Source organism: Etheostoma cragini, chromosome 12 (genome assembly GCF_013103735.1).
Source record: "Etheostoma cragini isolate CJK2018 chromosome 12, CSU_Ecrag_1.0, whole genome shotgun sequence".
In the NCBI taxonomy this organism is placed as follows: domain Eukaryota; kingdom Metazoa; phylum Chordata; class Actinopteri; order Perciformes; family Percidae; genus Etheostoma; species Etheostoma cragini.
In genome coordinates this window covers 7,950,373-7,963,745 of record NC_048418.1, presented here as the reverse complement: position 1 = coordinate 7,963,745, position 13,373 = coordinate 7,950,373, and the positions used below count along the sequence as shown (strand labels likewise).

Here is a 13,373-nt window from a genome sequence, read left to right as displayed (position 1 = left end):
TCTCTCTCTCTCTCTCTCTCTCTCTCTCGAACTGAATTCTCGATAAGTCTGCGCGAATCAGTTACCGAAATGATCCATTCAGGAAGCTTACTTACGAATTACCGAGAAATTCGTGGAGTTTAATTTTGCCATTGGTGGTCTCCGCCTCAAAATCAGGAAATACATCCCCGAGCAGCAGTCCCGGCATGTTCAGTGTGATCGTGAAGGTGTTCCGTCCGTCCCGCAGCAGCTCTGATGACAGATGCGTATAGTGAAGAAGAGGCGGAAACTTCCCTCTGAACGAGCTACTCTATTTACACAAGCATACGCTGTGAATTGCACAGGGAAGCATACAATAGACCACATCCTGACCTTTACAAAGCGGTGCGTTTTGATTAAGGCAGCCAATCAGTGTTTCAAAATGACCAATTTACGCACACGTATGGCCTTGTTTCCTCCCAAGGATTTACATAATTTACTCAAACACTTCTCCACAATAATATGCTAATGTATATAAAAATCGACATTCATAGAGCACCGCATTTTTTTTTAAAGTTACATTTCAAAAAAGAAGTTCCTTGCTTGTTTGATTACATGTTTATTGGAAGGACCATGAAGCCGCGTGACCAGAGCAGCCCATTCTGAACTGATGAGATTGTAACCCCTGTATGTATCCAGACTCCCCAGTGTGCAGGATGTTTTGCGACGCAGCGCAGAAGGATTAAAGTGTTAACTGGACACAGGTCGATAAAGAAGGGTGGATAGATTACTCTGCACACACTCACACACACACCTGAACATGTCCTCACCAACGTCTTGACGGAGTAGTTGCCGTGCTGTGAAGAGTCTCCATGTGGCAGCATGTGGCAGTTCTCTGGGCATGTAATCCAGTGGCTCAAAGGCCCTGAACACTCTGCTCCGGGGAGAGAGTGTGGCGGAGCAGGAGATCATGCTGAATCTGGCTCTGGGTGAGCGAATGTGTGTTGATTGTTTGGACTTTGGTGCATTAAGAATGGCATGCTTTGGTTTGTGTTAGGAATTAGGGATTCAGTCTTATTCAGTCAAGTAACCGCGCTTCTTAAAACTGCCATGACCAACAGACCAACTTCGTATTTTTATTATGGCACATTTGGGCTGTAACAAAACCGGCAGGCCGTTTTGGATATTTTTAGTCTTCAAAGAAACACGTCTTTATTTTTCGAAACCTACTTCCTTGAACGCAACATATACTCTTAGTTCTCTTTGGGTGTCTGTTTACGCACCATTAGTTTTGGGTAAAGCCGGTGCGTTATTACGCACATTTATGCCATCTTCAAAGTGAAGCCTTTGGTGGTCATACGTGGTGTAGTTGAGCTGAATAAAGTTAATGGCTATTGAAATAGCACAACATCACAGGCAGAAGCCGCATCAGTCCACCCCAGTCCACCCCAGTGTCCAATAATGCATTAGTAGTGCTATCATCAGCACAGCCGTAGTTTCCTCTTTTGAGCCACAGCTGATAGGATCTGAGAGTCATGGCTGCATCCATGACTCTCAGATCCTATCTTGCTTGATGTGCATGTGTAGATTATATATTTTGACTGATCAAGTCAGATATACTGCATTATGCTGTGGTAAAATACAAGTGATATTTAGGATGCCATTGTGTTTTGGAAATACTGTGGCTGAGAAATTATTGAGGTCAAAGTGTTCATTTTATAAAATTTCATATGAGAAAACAAACAATTAAATTAGTGTGGTTTGCTATTTACATAATTTAACAACAAACGTTTTAACTTTTTTAACTAGGTGATAGTAAACTAAAGCCAATGTTGTATCTCTCCTTCTCCCAGCTCTGATGTTGGACCTGCTGTTGGTCAGAGTTGTGAAGACTGGTCGGACGTTGCATGCCTGCCCAGAACCGCTCTGGTTGTGGACACAGCTTCCATGTGGGTCCTAGTAGTGGGTTGGGCCGCTCTGGTGAGCCTGTCCCGGCTGTTACTTGCCACACGCTATGTAACAGATGTGGGCTTAACTTGGTTATGGGTTACTGCCAATATAGTTAAGTGGAAAGGCAGTGGGTGACCTGGGACTGCCTGCAGGATTTACTGCTCATCTTGATTAATTATAACTATTTTATATACAGTATATTAGTGTTTTGATCAAATTCATCAAAAAGAATTAAGTGGCTGGTTGTAGCATATCCCTTGATCTTGTTGATGACGCATGGACTTCATCTTAGAATGCTAAAACCAAAACTGAATTTAATTAGGGCTTTTTAATAAAAACCCAATTAAAATAAACTGTACCGTTTTACAGATTTAGTTTTGTGTCTTGCTGAGACAGTGAGTATGTTTGTTGCTGTGTATGAACACCTAAACTATGGAATTGACAGTGGCACACTGGTTTCTGGTGATGTGAGAATTTTATTTCACCCTACATGTGGTGGCACAATGAGCTGGTGTGTGGTTTTATATTAAGCTAAAACAAACCCAGTGGGTTTACTGTGTTTGTGGGGAGAAGTTAACTTACACTCATCCAATTTTCCATCAACTGTTGCTGAGTCTCCTGACATTGTCATTATAATACATCCCATCTCCTCTTACAGTGATGTTAAACCATGCCACCAACCACCATCTTTAACATAGGCCTACTATTGTCATTTCCAAAGTAAACTTTAAAAATGCATAGTACATTAATTTTATGTTTTTTGCCTTGAAACTGAGAAACCAGAGAGCAGACACGTCCCTTTGCCAGTGCATGATGGAAGTAGGGGGAACTCTGACAGATTCAAACTTTTGTCCACAGAGGGCAGTGCATAATAAGCTTATACGTTGCAAATGGCAACATGGGAGCTTTTACATGAGAGTGTATGTAGCTGGTTTAGGAGTTTTTCGACCAACAGGCTATAGCAGGGGTCTTCAACCCCTTCAATTCAACCACTTAACTTAAAGACAGATATAGCAGGGACCTCCTACTACATATATTGTATAAAATAAAGTTGCTTATTAAACTGGGTGTAAAATCACGTGTAGGGCAGCCTGAAGCCTTTATACATAATTTTTTTTGCATAGAATAACAGGCTTTTAAAAAAGCCTTATAATTGTTGGCATGATTTTATAAATTAAATTTTAAATTTTAAAACATACATGTGTCACAATGAATCCTTAGGATGATCTGTATCTGTGGATGGCTATCTAAGTGACTACCTTCCTTATAGGCCAGTAAGCCTATCATCAGTGGGGATATATATTTGCTAATAATATGTTTGATTCATGTTAAGACTTTTTAATTTTTACAAATACTTAAAACAATTGACTGTAATTTGTAGGCCCCCCTGCAGTGACTCTGAGGACCCCCTATGGGTCCCGGACCCCCCTCTTTAAGATCCCTGGAATGCGGGGTGAGAACATAAACACTGGACTCGTGTACAGAGGCGCAATATTGCTCACAGACCCAAATCGTATCCATCTGTCAGCCACAATGCAGGTGAGGTGTGTGCATGAGCGTGTGTGCAGTAAGAAACACAAGCCCAAATTCAAAATCCAAGAGCAATGTGAAATAGCACCCAACCTTAACTCAGCAAATACCTTTCAGTAGGTAACAGTGAGTGAACTTTCACACATGCTGAAGAAAAATCTCCCACCAACAATACTAGCTAAAATTTTGTTTTTGTTTTGTATTCATATTTTTTTATTTTTTTATTAGCTAACTATAGCTTAAGGAGACCCAGCAATGTCAATACAGCAACTAACATTTAACAACAACAACAGCAACAAAATATAGTCAGAACTCGAAATAGCATATGCTAGCTAACAACAAGATGATACAAAAACCAATATAAGCACAAAGCAGTCTATAACAGTTAATTTAACAGTACACTACTTTCGGTCAACTCTGCATACAATAGGGCCAACATCTTTGTCATGGTGATTACATGGCTCATTGATGAGCTCACTCAACCTCGTAAAATCGAGACCATGTTTGTTATAAATAACCTCATTTCTATGGAACCTGTTTTACCCAAAAGCAAAATTGTATACATATTTAATTTCATCTTACAGCATACAACAGGAATGTCACTGTATATGGAGAAGATACTAAACACACTAAATACATTTGTTACATTTTATCCCTTTTTCCTCTTCTAAATGGTGTGTAGGCTACAAACACACACACACACACATTGAATAAGAGTGAATATTTTTAAGGCCCCGACGGCGGTGGAAGCGGCGAAGGCCCTATTGAAACTGAAGGAATTCTTCCTTCCTTCTGTCTTCCAGCAAACCTTTTTGAAGGGCTTAACGTACTCAAAAACCTACCAAAATGGAAGGTTGCATCAAATCTAGTGAAAATTTACATATTTTACGGGTTTCGGGAAGTACACCTAAAAGTCAAGGTGCTGTACTTTAACAAACTTCTCCTACAGATTTCATCCGATGGACTTCAAATTTGCTGTGTGCCATCTCAACACCTCAAAGATGAAAAGTTTTTAAAAGCAAAACCTTTCGTCAAAAGGTGTGGGCGTGGCATGGCGGCCATTTTGAGTGTTAAGCGATGAACGAGAAAGTGGTTGTAACTAAGGTGTACATTGTCATATCTGCTTAAAATTTCCAACAATCAACAAGAGTTGAGGCCTGAGGACATCTACAGGCAAAATCCAAGGGCTAATCCAACGCTGCTTGCAGCTTTCATTTGATTTGAATTGGAAACATAATTAGGCCTATGACAAAATGTCGTTTTATTGAGAACTTAAAAAACATTCAAATGCAAAAACCCCAGGACAATGCAAATTATTATATGTTTTATAGCATTGACTTGCTTTTGCGACAGCCCTTTCTCTTTGTCTGTGTCTTCTTTAGATGCTGCTTTGGCTCGCCCTGCCCAGTCTTATGTCATAGGTGACCATGTGGAAGTTGTCCCAAGCGTACAGCTTCCTCTGAGCGTGGTTGTAGTCCACCATGCTGTTGTAACGGTACTTGTTCTTGAAGGGCACAGCAACAGCCCGCCCCATGCCAGTTGCCGTGTCAAACATATAGTTAATGGTGGTGTTGGGTGCAGTGTAGCTGGCTAACGTGTACAAGCGTCCACACATCATGAAAGCATTGGCCACTGTGTTCTTCCTGATATTGGTCTCCCAGCTCCTCTTCACCTTCAGGCTTTTAGGGTCCAGCTGGGAAATTACAATTGCACCCTTTGCCTTGCTTGTGCTGTAGATAGCCCACAGGCCCTGTTCGTCTGCCGCCAGGTCGATGTCAGTGTAGCCGCCCCAGGAGTAAGGGTGCTGTCCATGGAAGCCAGCGTGAGGCAGCTCCAGGCGTGAAGCCAGGCTCTCAGACGTCAGGTCATAACGGATCAGGGTGCGACTGCGTTTGCGCTGGTAGTAAAGGGAGCCTCGGTACATGGTCGCCCCTGTGCTCTCCATAGGCTCTGGCAAGACCAGGACCTTCATAGGGAAGCCTTGGGATAATTGATCTACGTCTTCATATGCAAAGAGCTGACGGACATCTTTACCAACTGTGTCAATACGCCACACAGTTTGGTTTGTGTAAAGAGGGCCCTGAGGCTCGGGATCCTGCAGCCACACTCCATACTTCCCTGTTATACTGTCAGCCTTCCTGTGCAATACAGGATCTCCCACTGACTGCAACTCTTCACAGCCTGTTGAAAAAAAGAGAGGTAAACAATGATTCCAATGCCATTCATTTGCACCAACATTGGCAACAGTAAAACCCAAAATGTACCTGTGAGGTTGGGATTTCCTTCAGGAATGAGGCGGGATGCTGCAACCTCCTTAACCTCAGCCTTCATCTCCTGGTATGCACCTTTTCCAAAATCATATGCAGGGTCTAGGAGAGACAGTGTGAAGGAGAAATATTTTCGTTCTGGCTCGGAAGGAAATTTAAGTAGAACATGACAACAAAATGACAATCTATGTATGTATGAGCAGTAATCTACAGTTTAACAAACAACATCAAAGTGTAAGTGGGTCATTTATTGGCTTCAGAGCACCGTAGGTTCCCCCTATGACCCTGCCATTGGTCTCCTGCAAATGATCACACGCTCATAAACAGAAATGCATGAGTGACAAAGCCATAAAAGTAGAATATGTGTTATAAATTCCAATCCCTTTACTCAACCCGGGATAGCAAACTGTAACCTGACCTGTTGCCCTGGGAGATTTTCCATAGCCTTTAAGTCAACCACAAAGACATTTATTAGAAAAACTAAAACGCATCAACACAGAAGAGCTGCCAAATATCTTTGTTTTCCGATCAGGAACTTGTTGAATGCCAAAACACATTTATATTCTGATTTGTGTGTTTTCCCTTTACTTGCAAAGGTACATACCACTGGCAAGTCTGTTTTCACGCTGACTCCCCCCAAGGGTGTGTGTCTCCAGGCAGGGTTTCTGCCTGAGGCTCTCTGCCTCCTGGTTCAGCTCGGCCAGCCTTCTCTGCAGCTCCTGGACCTGCCTATTCAGGCGCTCCTTGTCCTGCTGCAGCTGGTTTCTTTCCCTTGTTGCTTGGGAGTAATCTTCCGAGAAACTCTCTTCACCATTAGCCCTCACCCCAGTCCTGGCACCCCCGGCAGTTACATCCATTCCTGCTATCAGCTGGCTGACTAAAGCCTCGAGCAGGGTGAGTCGGGTCAAGACTCCATCCATCTCTGGTTTCATGCTGCTTCCGGAGCAGCTGGACTCCTCTGGACTGGCCACGGTGAAGGTGTAGTGGCAGCGCCCGCCATAGTCATTGGATTGTTGGAGGACTGCTCGGTCTTGGGCCTGGCTTAGGCTGGGCAGACTTAAGCAGGACAGACAGAGGAGAGACACCTGGAGCCACATTCTCGAGGGTCAGACTGAATAAATGATCTTGTGGTTTAGGGAAGTTTTGCAGGGATGCAACTGTTTATCCTCCTCTTTTCAGTGGACACTGTCTCCACTTAATTTATATATTTTTTCTTACTTTGGATGGTCTCTTCCCACCTGAATAGCAGTCAGTGTCTGAATCTCAGCAATGCTGAGAATAGGACATTTATACTGATAACTGTCAGAGAGTGGGAGGAGATGAGGAGTGTGGCAGGGAGGGAAACCGTCAAGGGCGTGTGGAGTGTGTGTGTGTCTTCTTTTTGGTGGTATTGGGGTGAGTTGTGCTGAAAGCAACAAACAATGTGAAAATCACTCAATGTCAGTGGAAAAGTACACATTCTGGTGTTTTTTTCCCTGTAGATAATTATTTCATTGTGTCTCTGCAGGTTGTTTTGACTTGAAAGCATCTCTTTATGTGTCTACTGGCTGTCAGCTGCAGAGCTGTTTACTTCCTCCGTAACTTATAATTTTGTTGTTAAACCACCATTTACCGTTTATTCAGTTTATGACCTGGGTACAGGGTGAAATTTGGGCTTGAGAGCAATTGTGCGGAAAGTCTAGTTATCCGAAGCCATTGTTCAGAACACTGGTACTCATCTCTCCTCTCAACAGCTGGTCTGCATGTCTGGAACAGGAGGACAGGCTGGCAGTCTGGCTAGGAATAGAGACGTGGTGTAATGACTCTTTCTTACTTCATACCAAACCCACATAAACCCGACATTTTGACATCCCCACATTGGGATATTTACTACATTGAGTCCACTATGTTTACTGTGACCATTTAATTTGAGTGTCCAAAGCATAGTTGCAAAACTATGGTGCAAAGTCTCACAATGACAATGCTAACATGCTGATTTTAAGCAGGCACATTGTTTACCATGTTAGCAACAATTATAAGCAAGCCAGCAACTCATTAGTACTAAAAACAAAGTGCAGCAGAGGCTGAGAGGATATGTTTTTTAGGTATTTAGTCATAAACCAAAGTATTAGACAATTGAATCATGAATTTCTTGCCAAAGTGTTGTGCCAATCAATCAAGTAGATGCTGCAAGATTTCTCAGGATAAATTAAAACGGCTGGTGGTGCTACAAGGTGCTCATCAAAGTTATCAGGATTCCTTTCCTGGGCTCCATAGATATCTCTACCACATTTCATGGCAATTGATCAGATGGTTCTCGAGACATTCACTAAAAAACAGAAATGTCTCCACAGGAAAGGTATCAACACAGACTCAATAGACTTCATCTTCTGGCGACCATGAATGTCTGAATAATTTGTTATAGCAACTAGTAGTTGTTGACATATTTCAGTCTGGACCAGAGTGGTGGACTGATTGTCCGACCAACATTACCAACCTTGGGGCCACTAACATAAAAGCCACGGAGTTTTTTTAGAACGGACACCTTGTACTGAAAACTAACCCTTTTTATTATAAAAAACCACCCCCTCAGACTTTCTTTTATCTATTTACAGGAGGCATGTGGTCCACCTGGGTTCCAGCTGTCTCCATGTGATACATCGGGGACTTCTGGTCTGGTTCTTTGCTGAACAGAGAGGACAATAAAAACAAAATGATCACCATTAGAGTTCAACACAAGCATATCCATTGCCAGTGTGCAAAAAACATTATTCTTGTCTCTGAGGGGGTACATTTATGAACTGGTCTCCACTGTTCTTTTTGTCTTCTTTTTCTTAATCAACATGCTGTAGTAAAATGTACCACCAGCAAAGAACAAGTTACTTTGGTTTCACAAGATCAAACTGCTGCCTAGTTAACCAGTCCATTTTACTGCTTGTGGAAAGTCACTAGTGCCCCAGAATGTTTTTTTCCTTATTCAACCTAACGACTCAGACAACCTGTATAAAGAGAAAAGGGGAATTGCAACAACAACAACCTCTTCCAAAGGGGTTCTCTATATTTGTAACTGTTAATTAATAGAAAAGATGAGTACAGATTGAGTACAATAATCAGATGGAGAAATTTGAGAAATACAGTTGATATCACAGCTATTTTTGCAGTTATTTCAAAACCCCTTTCAGAGGACAATACCAGAATTCTTGGCAGTTTTTGATTTCCACTGTATATTTCTGAAGGGACATTTTACTGCAGCATTTGTTTGAATATGAAATATATTTATTATGCAACAGGAAACAGGGAGGAGGGGGACATTGGCGTCAGCAAAGGAAAACAAAACAGATGAGAGAAACAGTGTGATTGCTGAATCATGTGACATGTGGAAAATATAGTTATTTACAAAGCAGCCACTACAATCTGATCAGTGAATTGGAGGAAGTCAGGCAGAATGGATTTTATAGAGCAAGAAAGTGGGCTCGGTAGCTGTTTAGCTGATGTTCCAGGCCTCCTACTCGGAGTCATTAAGAAATTGACAACATAAATTTCCATTGACCGATGAATAACACATTTTTGTTACACCCCCACAGAACAATCACTGACTCGCCAGACGTGCATTTACAGGTATCAGGTGTTGTATAACATGCGTTTACATGGGTGCCAGTCTGGCTTGTTGATTTGCAATGTCATTTAGAATTTGTGGTAGAAACTCTAATACTTAGGTGAGATCTGAAATAACACTTCGGTCAACAAAGCATTTTAAGAGTTTATTTCACAAGCACAAGCCCTTGAACACAACCTCCTACCTCAATGTATAGGTGACATTTTAACAATGTGCCTCGGTGCTCAGGGTCAAACCTCAGAGCTTGCACCTTAAGTGAACTTTATAAGACAGAGTCTTTGCACGTGTTTTGAACTGCAGCAGCTCAAGTCAGTCATTGTGTTTGATTGTTAGTAAGAAACTGGGTAGCGTAGAATGAAAATTTGTAAAAACAGTTCCGTTCTGTCCATTGAGTGGCCCGCAGGGGGTCGGTGTGAAGTGTTCTGAGAAAAGCATTAAAACTGACGTGTTGTCTGCTGTGACTGTGAGGGTATAATCACAGTGGTTTGCATGCCTACACACACGAAACCTCCGCCTCAGAGCAGCACAGTGCGTGTTGTTTGGTCTTCAGCAGTTTAATACAGGTGTTACACCAGAGGTTCTCATTACTGATGCAGACATGGCACCAGAGTGTCCTTTGTGAAAACATAGACAGTTGCACATACAGGCAGATCAGATGCAATTGACAACACAGTAGTGATGCATACAGCTGTAACAAATTAGCTTTTAATTAATTGTCTCATAAATAATTGGGATTAACAATATAAAGGTCTCTTTCACTCAAACATTAAAAAACACATTCATGTATGTAGTACTTTAAACAAACAAATTCAAGTTTTGAATGAATCCCAGTATATATATTGTGGCTATATCACTGTTATGTGACCCAGTAAATATATTATAACAAGGGTTAGTATATAGGTAGGTGTAACAAGGCTATGAAGTAACTCATGTCTCTTTATTATCATAAAACTTATTTTTTCTTAAATGAACATGAATCTCTCAACAGTCATACCCATTAAGGATCTTAGCTAATGTTAGCAATTAATTGCACTTCAACAAAGAACTTGGGATTATTACAAAAAAAAAGATTTGATAATTATGTAATAATTATTACAGGCGTAGTGATGCAACTTATTTACCATTTGGTGTCTGCAGTAGGTCTTTCCTAGGAGTCCTGTTTCTCATGGTAAGTGATGTGGTTCTTAAAGATTGCATGGAAAGTTTAATTAAATCAGAACAGGCGGAAAGGTGATATCGTTTTTGACCATTTCATCGGCTACTAGGGCCACATTAAGCCACAAATGGATGATGTTTCCAGGATGTAGCTGTTTTCCAAATTCAAGTGCTCGTTTCATGATATTTTCAAAACATGTCTGCAGCAAAACGTGGTGGTAGAAGTGATATAAGCCACCATGGCTGGGCAGACAAATAAAGCTGTACCACTCAGAGTTATTCAAGAATTAATATACTTCGCACTGATCTATAAGTATACTGAATACTGATACTTCAGCACTGAATTTTAACAAGATTCAGAGACTACAGCCATGCTAGCAGCTCTATTTGGCTGTACATAAGCACAGAGGCGCCAAGCGATGAAAGCTAAGAGCAACATGCTAACAACGTGTGTCATCATGCTAACATTTAGTAAATGGCACAAAGACAAAAAGACAGCTGAGGCTGATGGGAATGTCATTAGTTTTGCAGTTATTTCATCATAAATCAAAGAACTGGACACTGGACTATAAATGTCTGTACAAAATATAATGGCAATCTGTCCAATAGATGATAAAGCATGGCTAAAAACATCATAACAAGTGCTACAGGTACAAATTAGCAGCAAATGAGTCATCAGATGTCAACAATAAATGTTAAATAGGCTAAGCGTTTACTGACAAATGTTTTAAGATTCAAATATGACAAACATAATTGATGTTCAGCTAAGAAAGCTAATATTATATTTAGCTCAGCGTAAATTCTTTCAGGAAGATCTAACTTTTAATCAGTACACTCCTAACTCAAATCAGCTGTTGTCCTAATAAATATTCTTTTTTGCTGTGTATCCCTGTTGCATATCTGCAAACATGTCTCTCCTGATTGAAATGTCTTTATCCTCTAAGTATTGCCTTGTAAACTGTCCACAGCTAATGTTTGTGTCGGTCTTTTGTGACATTGTGTCATCTAAATACACAGTGTAAAAATCATGGAACTCCTGCTCATTATAATTCCAGTAATGTTTGTCATTGTATCACCCTACAGATAGGTTGTTTTTTTTTGTTTTTAAGTATGGGTTCATAGGATTCCTATGGTTCTAATGCACACAGTCAATAGTTCCAGTAAATTCCTCTTTTTCTAAGCACACAAACTGTCGTTCCATCTGTGTGTGTGTGTGTGTGTGTGTGTGTGTGTGTGTGTGTGTGTGTGTGTTGTGCAGGGCTGTTTAAAGGTGAGTGTTACATAATTAGACCCAGACAGTTTAACAACAGACCTTTTCCCCTGTGATGCATGTCAGGCTAAGATTTAGCAACTGTGTCACCAAACTAGCTTCAAAGAGGATGATGAAGAAAAAAGTGAGTCCGATCATTAAAATATCTCCCTCACAAACAGTTGAGCCATGAAGACTTTGCAGCCTTGCACCACTACTAGTCTGTTTTCATCTTTTAATGACAGGCGCTCATATATTTCTCCTTAGCTGGTCTAGCTGCCCTGTAATCCTTTGAGAAAGGAAGAAAGAGCACGGTAAAGGGAATTCCTTCCCTATAAACAGATTTAAATCTAAGACTTCATGAAATTCCGCAGTTGTGTTTGGTCAACTGTCTGTGAGTTCTTGTTGGGCTCTGCTGAAAAAACAACAACAATGACTATATTTGCAACAGCAGCTAATGTTCTGGTCCTGCTCTTACCGGACACTGTAAGGTCATTTAGTGGGCTTGGACATGGTGAGCAGCAAACTGGACCATCCTGTCCAAACACAGGGCTGCAATAAAGCACAGGTAATGGATTATTCAGGGCAGGGATGGAGTGGCGCATGGAGACAAACATGTTGATAACTACTCTCTCTGGCTTCCCTTTGACCTGATGCCAATCATTTGTTTTCCGTGCACACATACACTCCCACAGGCACAATGTTCATGTTTAACCTTAATCCATCCTGCTGATGAAACCTACAGTATACTGTACGTCTGCAATACTGTTGAATACACTTAACTGCACAGTACACAAAGTCACGTAAAGCTAAAAAAGGTTTTTAACTCTGAAAAACTGAAACTGAAAGAATTTAATCACAATCTATCAACAATCATAGGTTATAAACATGTCATGTTTTTAAAGCAACATGAGACAACTGATACATACTAAATGCATGCTTTGTGCATTTGGGTCCACATATGCATCAGTTAAAAAAACTGCAATATTATTTTACATGCCAATAAAAACCAATTAAATGAGTTATGAAACACAAACTGTTATATATGTGTTATTCAGGTACAGTCCAGTACAGTAGTTTAGTGGTGTGCACAGTTGTGGAAAGTACCTAAACACGTGTACTCCAATACTGTACTTAAGTCCTTTCATGAGTTACTTACCCTTTTCTCAAGTATTTCTGTTTCATACTACTTTATATATACTCACCCTCATTTCAGAGAGAGAAATATTATATATTAAATGATGATAAAATATGATGAATTGGTTCACATAGATTTTACTTTACCATGTGTAGTATTAGCATAAAATGTATTGCATGTATCTTCTATATACATATATGACATGGTGTATAATATATAACATAGAATGGCATGCCATTCTACCATACTATGCTATATTATCTGTACTTATGTGCCACAAGAGTGGTCCTCTGAGAATGACTAATCTTTTTTATTAAATATATATATAATACTTCAACTGGCAGGGACGTCCCTAGAATAGTTGGCCCCCTGAAAATATCTCCCCTAACAGTTCTGACACAACTAATGAGTATAATTCCTGGAATGACCTGGGGACCCTGTCCTGCTCTGAATCATCCAGGATCTCGATCTCAACGGTGTCCCTGCTGTTGTCGGACAGGTCACTGTTAAATTGACTACCTGGTCCAGGTC

General features: G+C 40.8%; 2 protein-coding genes and 1 pseudogene across 2 annotated transcripts in view; 1 reads left to right on the top strand and 2 right to left on the bottom strand.

Moving 5' to 3' along the window:
• The window catches only part of LOC117953877 (peroxiredoxin-6-like), a 2,740-nt gene extending 2,440 nt beyond the window's left edge, over positions 1 to 300 (bottom strand). The window contains exon 1 of the mRNA XM_034887294.1: positions 96 to 300. Within this exon, the coding sequence (XP_034743185.1) occupies positions 96 to 187 (92 nt within the window). The 5' untranslated portion in view covers positions 188 to 300. The remainder of the gene's footprint in view (positions 1 to 95) is intronic.
• On the top strand, positions 186 to 2,120 carry LOC117953980 (annotated as a pseudogene).
• Positions 2,121 to 4,732: 2,612 nt separating this feature from the next.
• On the bottom strand, positions 4,733 to 6,920 carry LOC117954838 (myocilin-like). Its single transcript, XM_034888861.1, has 3 exons — positions 6,310 to 6,920; positions 5,703 to 5,807; positions 4,733 to 5,619 (listed from the first exon to the last, which is right to left on the bottom strand). The coding sequence occupies exons 1-3, from the start codon at positions 6,800 to 6,802 to the stop codon at positions 4,817 to 4,819; spliced, it is 1,401 nt and encodes a 466-aa protein (XP_034744752.1). The 5' UTR covers positions 6,803 to 6,920; the 3' UTR covers positions 4,733 to 4,816.
• Positions 6,921 to 13,373: the final 6,453 nt, after the last annotated feature.

Coding starts and splice junctions, on each gene's coding strand:
- LOC117954838 (XM_034888861.1), bottom strand. CDS start 6,802: ATGTGGCTCCAGGTGTCTCTCCTCTGTCTGTCCTGCTTAAGTCTGCCC. Junction 5,808..6,309: donor TGAAAACAGACTTGCCAGTG/GTATGTACCTTT, acceptor TGTCTCTCCTAG/ACCCTGCATATGATTTTGGA. Junction 5,620..5,702: donor AGGAAATCCCAACCTCACAG/GTACATTTTGGG, acceptor TTTTTTCAACAG/GCTGTGAAGAGTTGCAGTCA.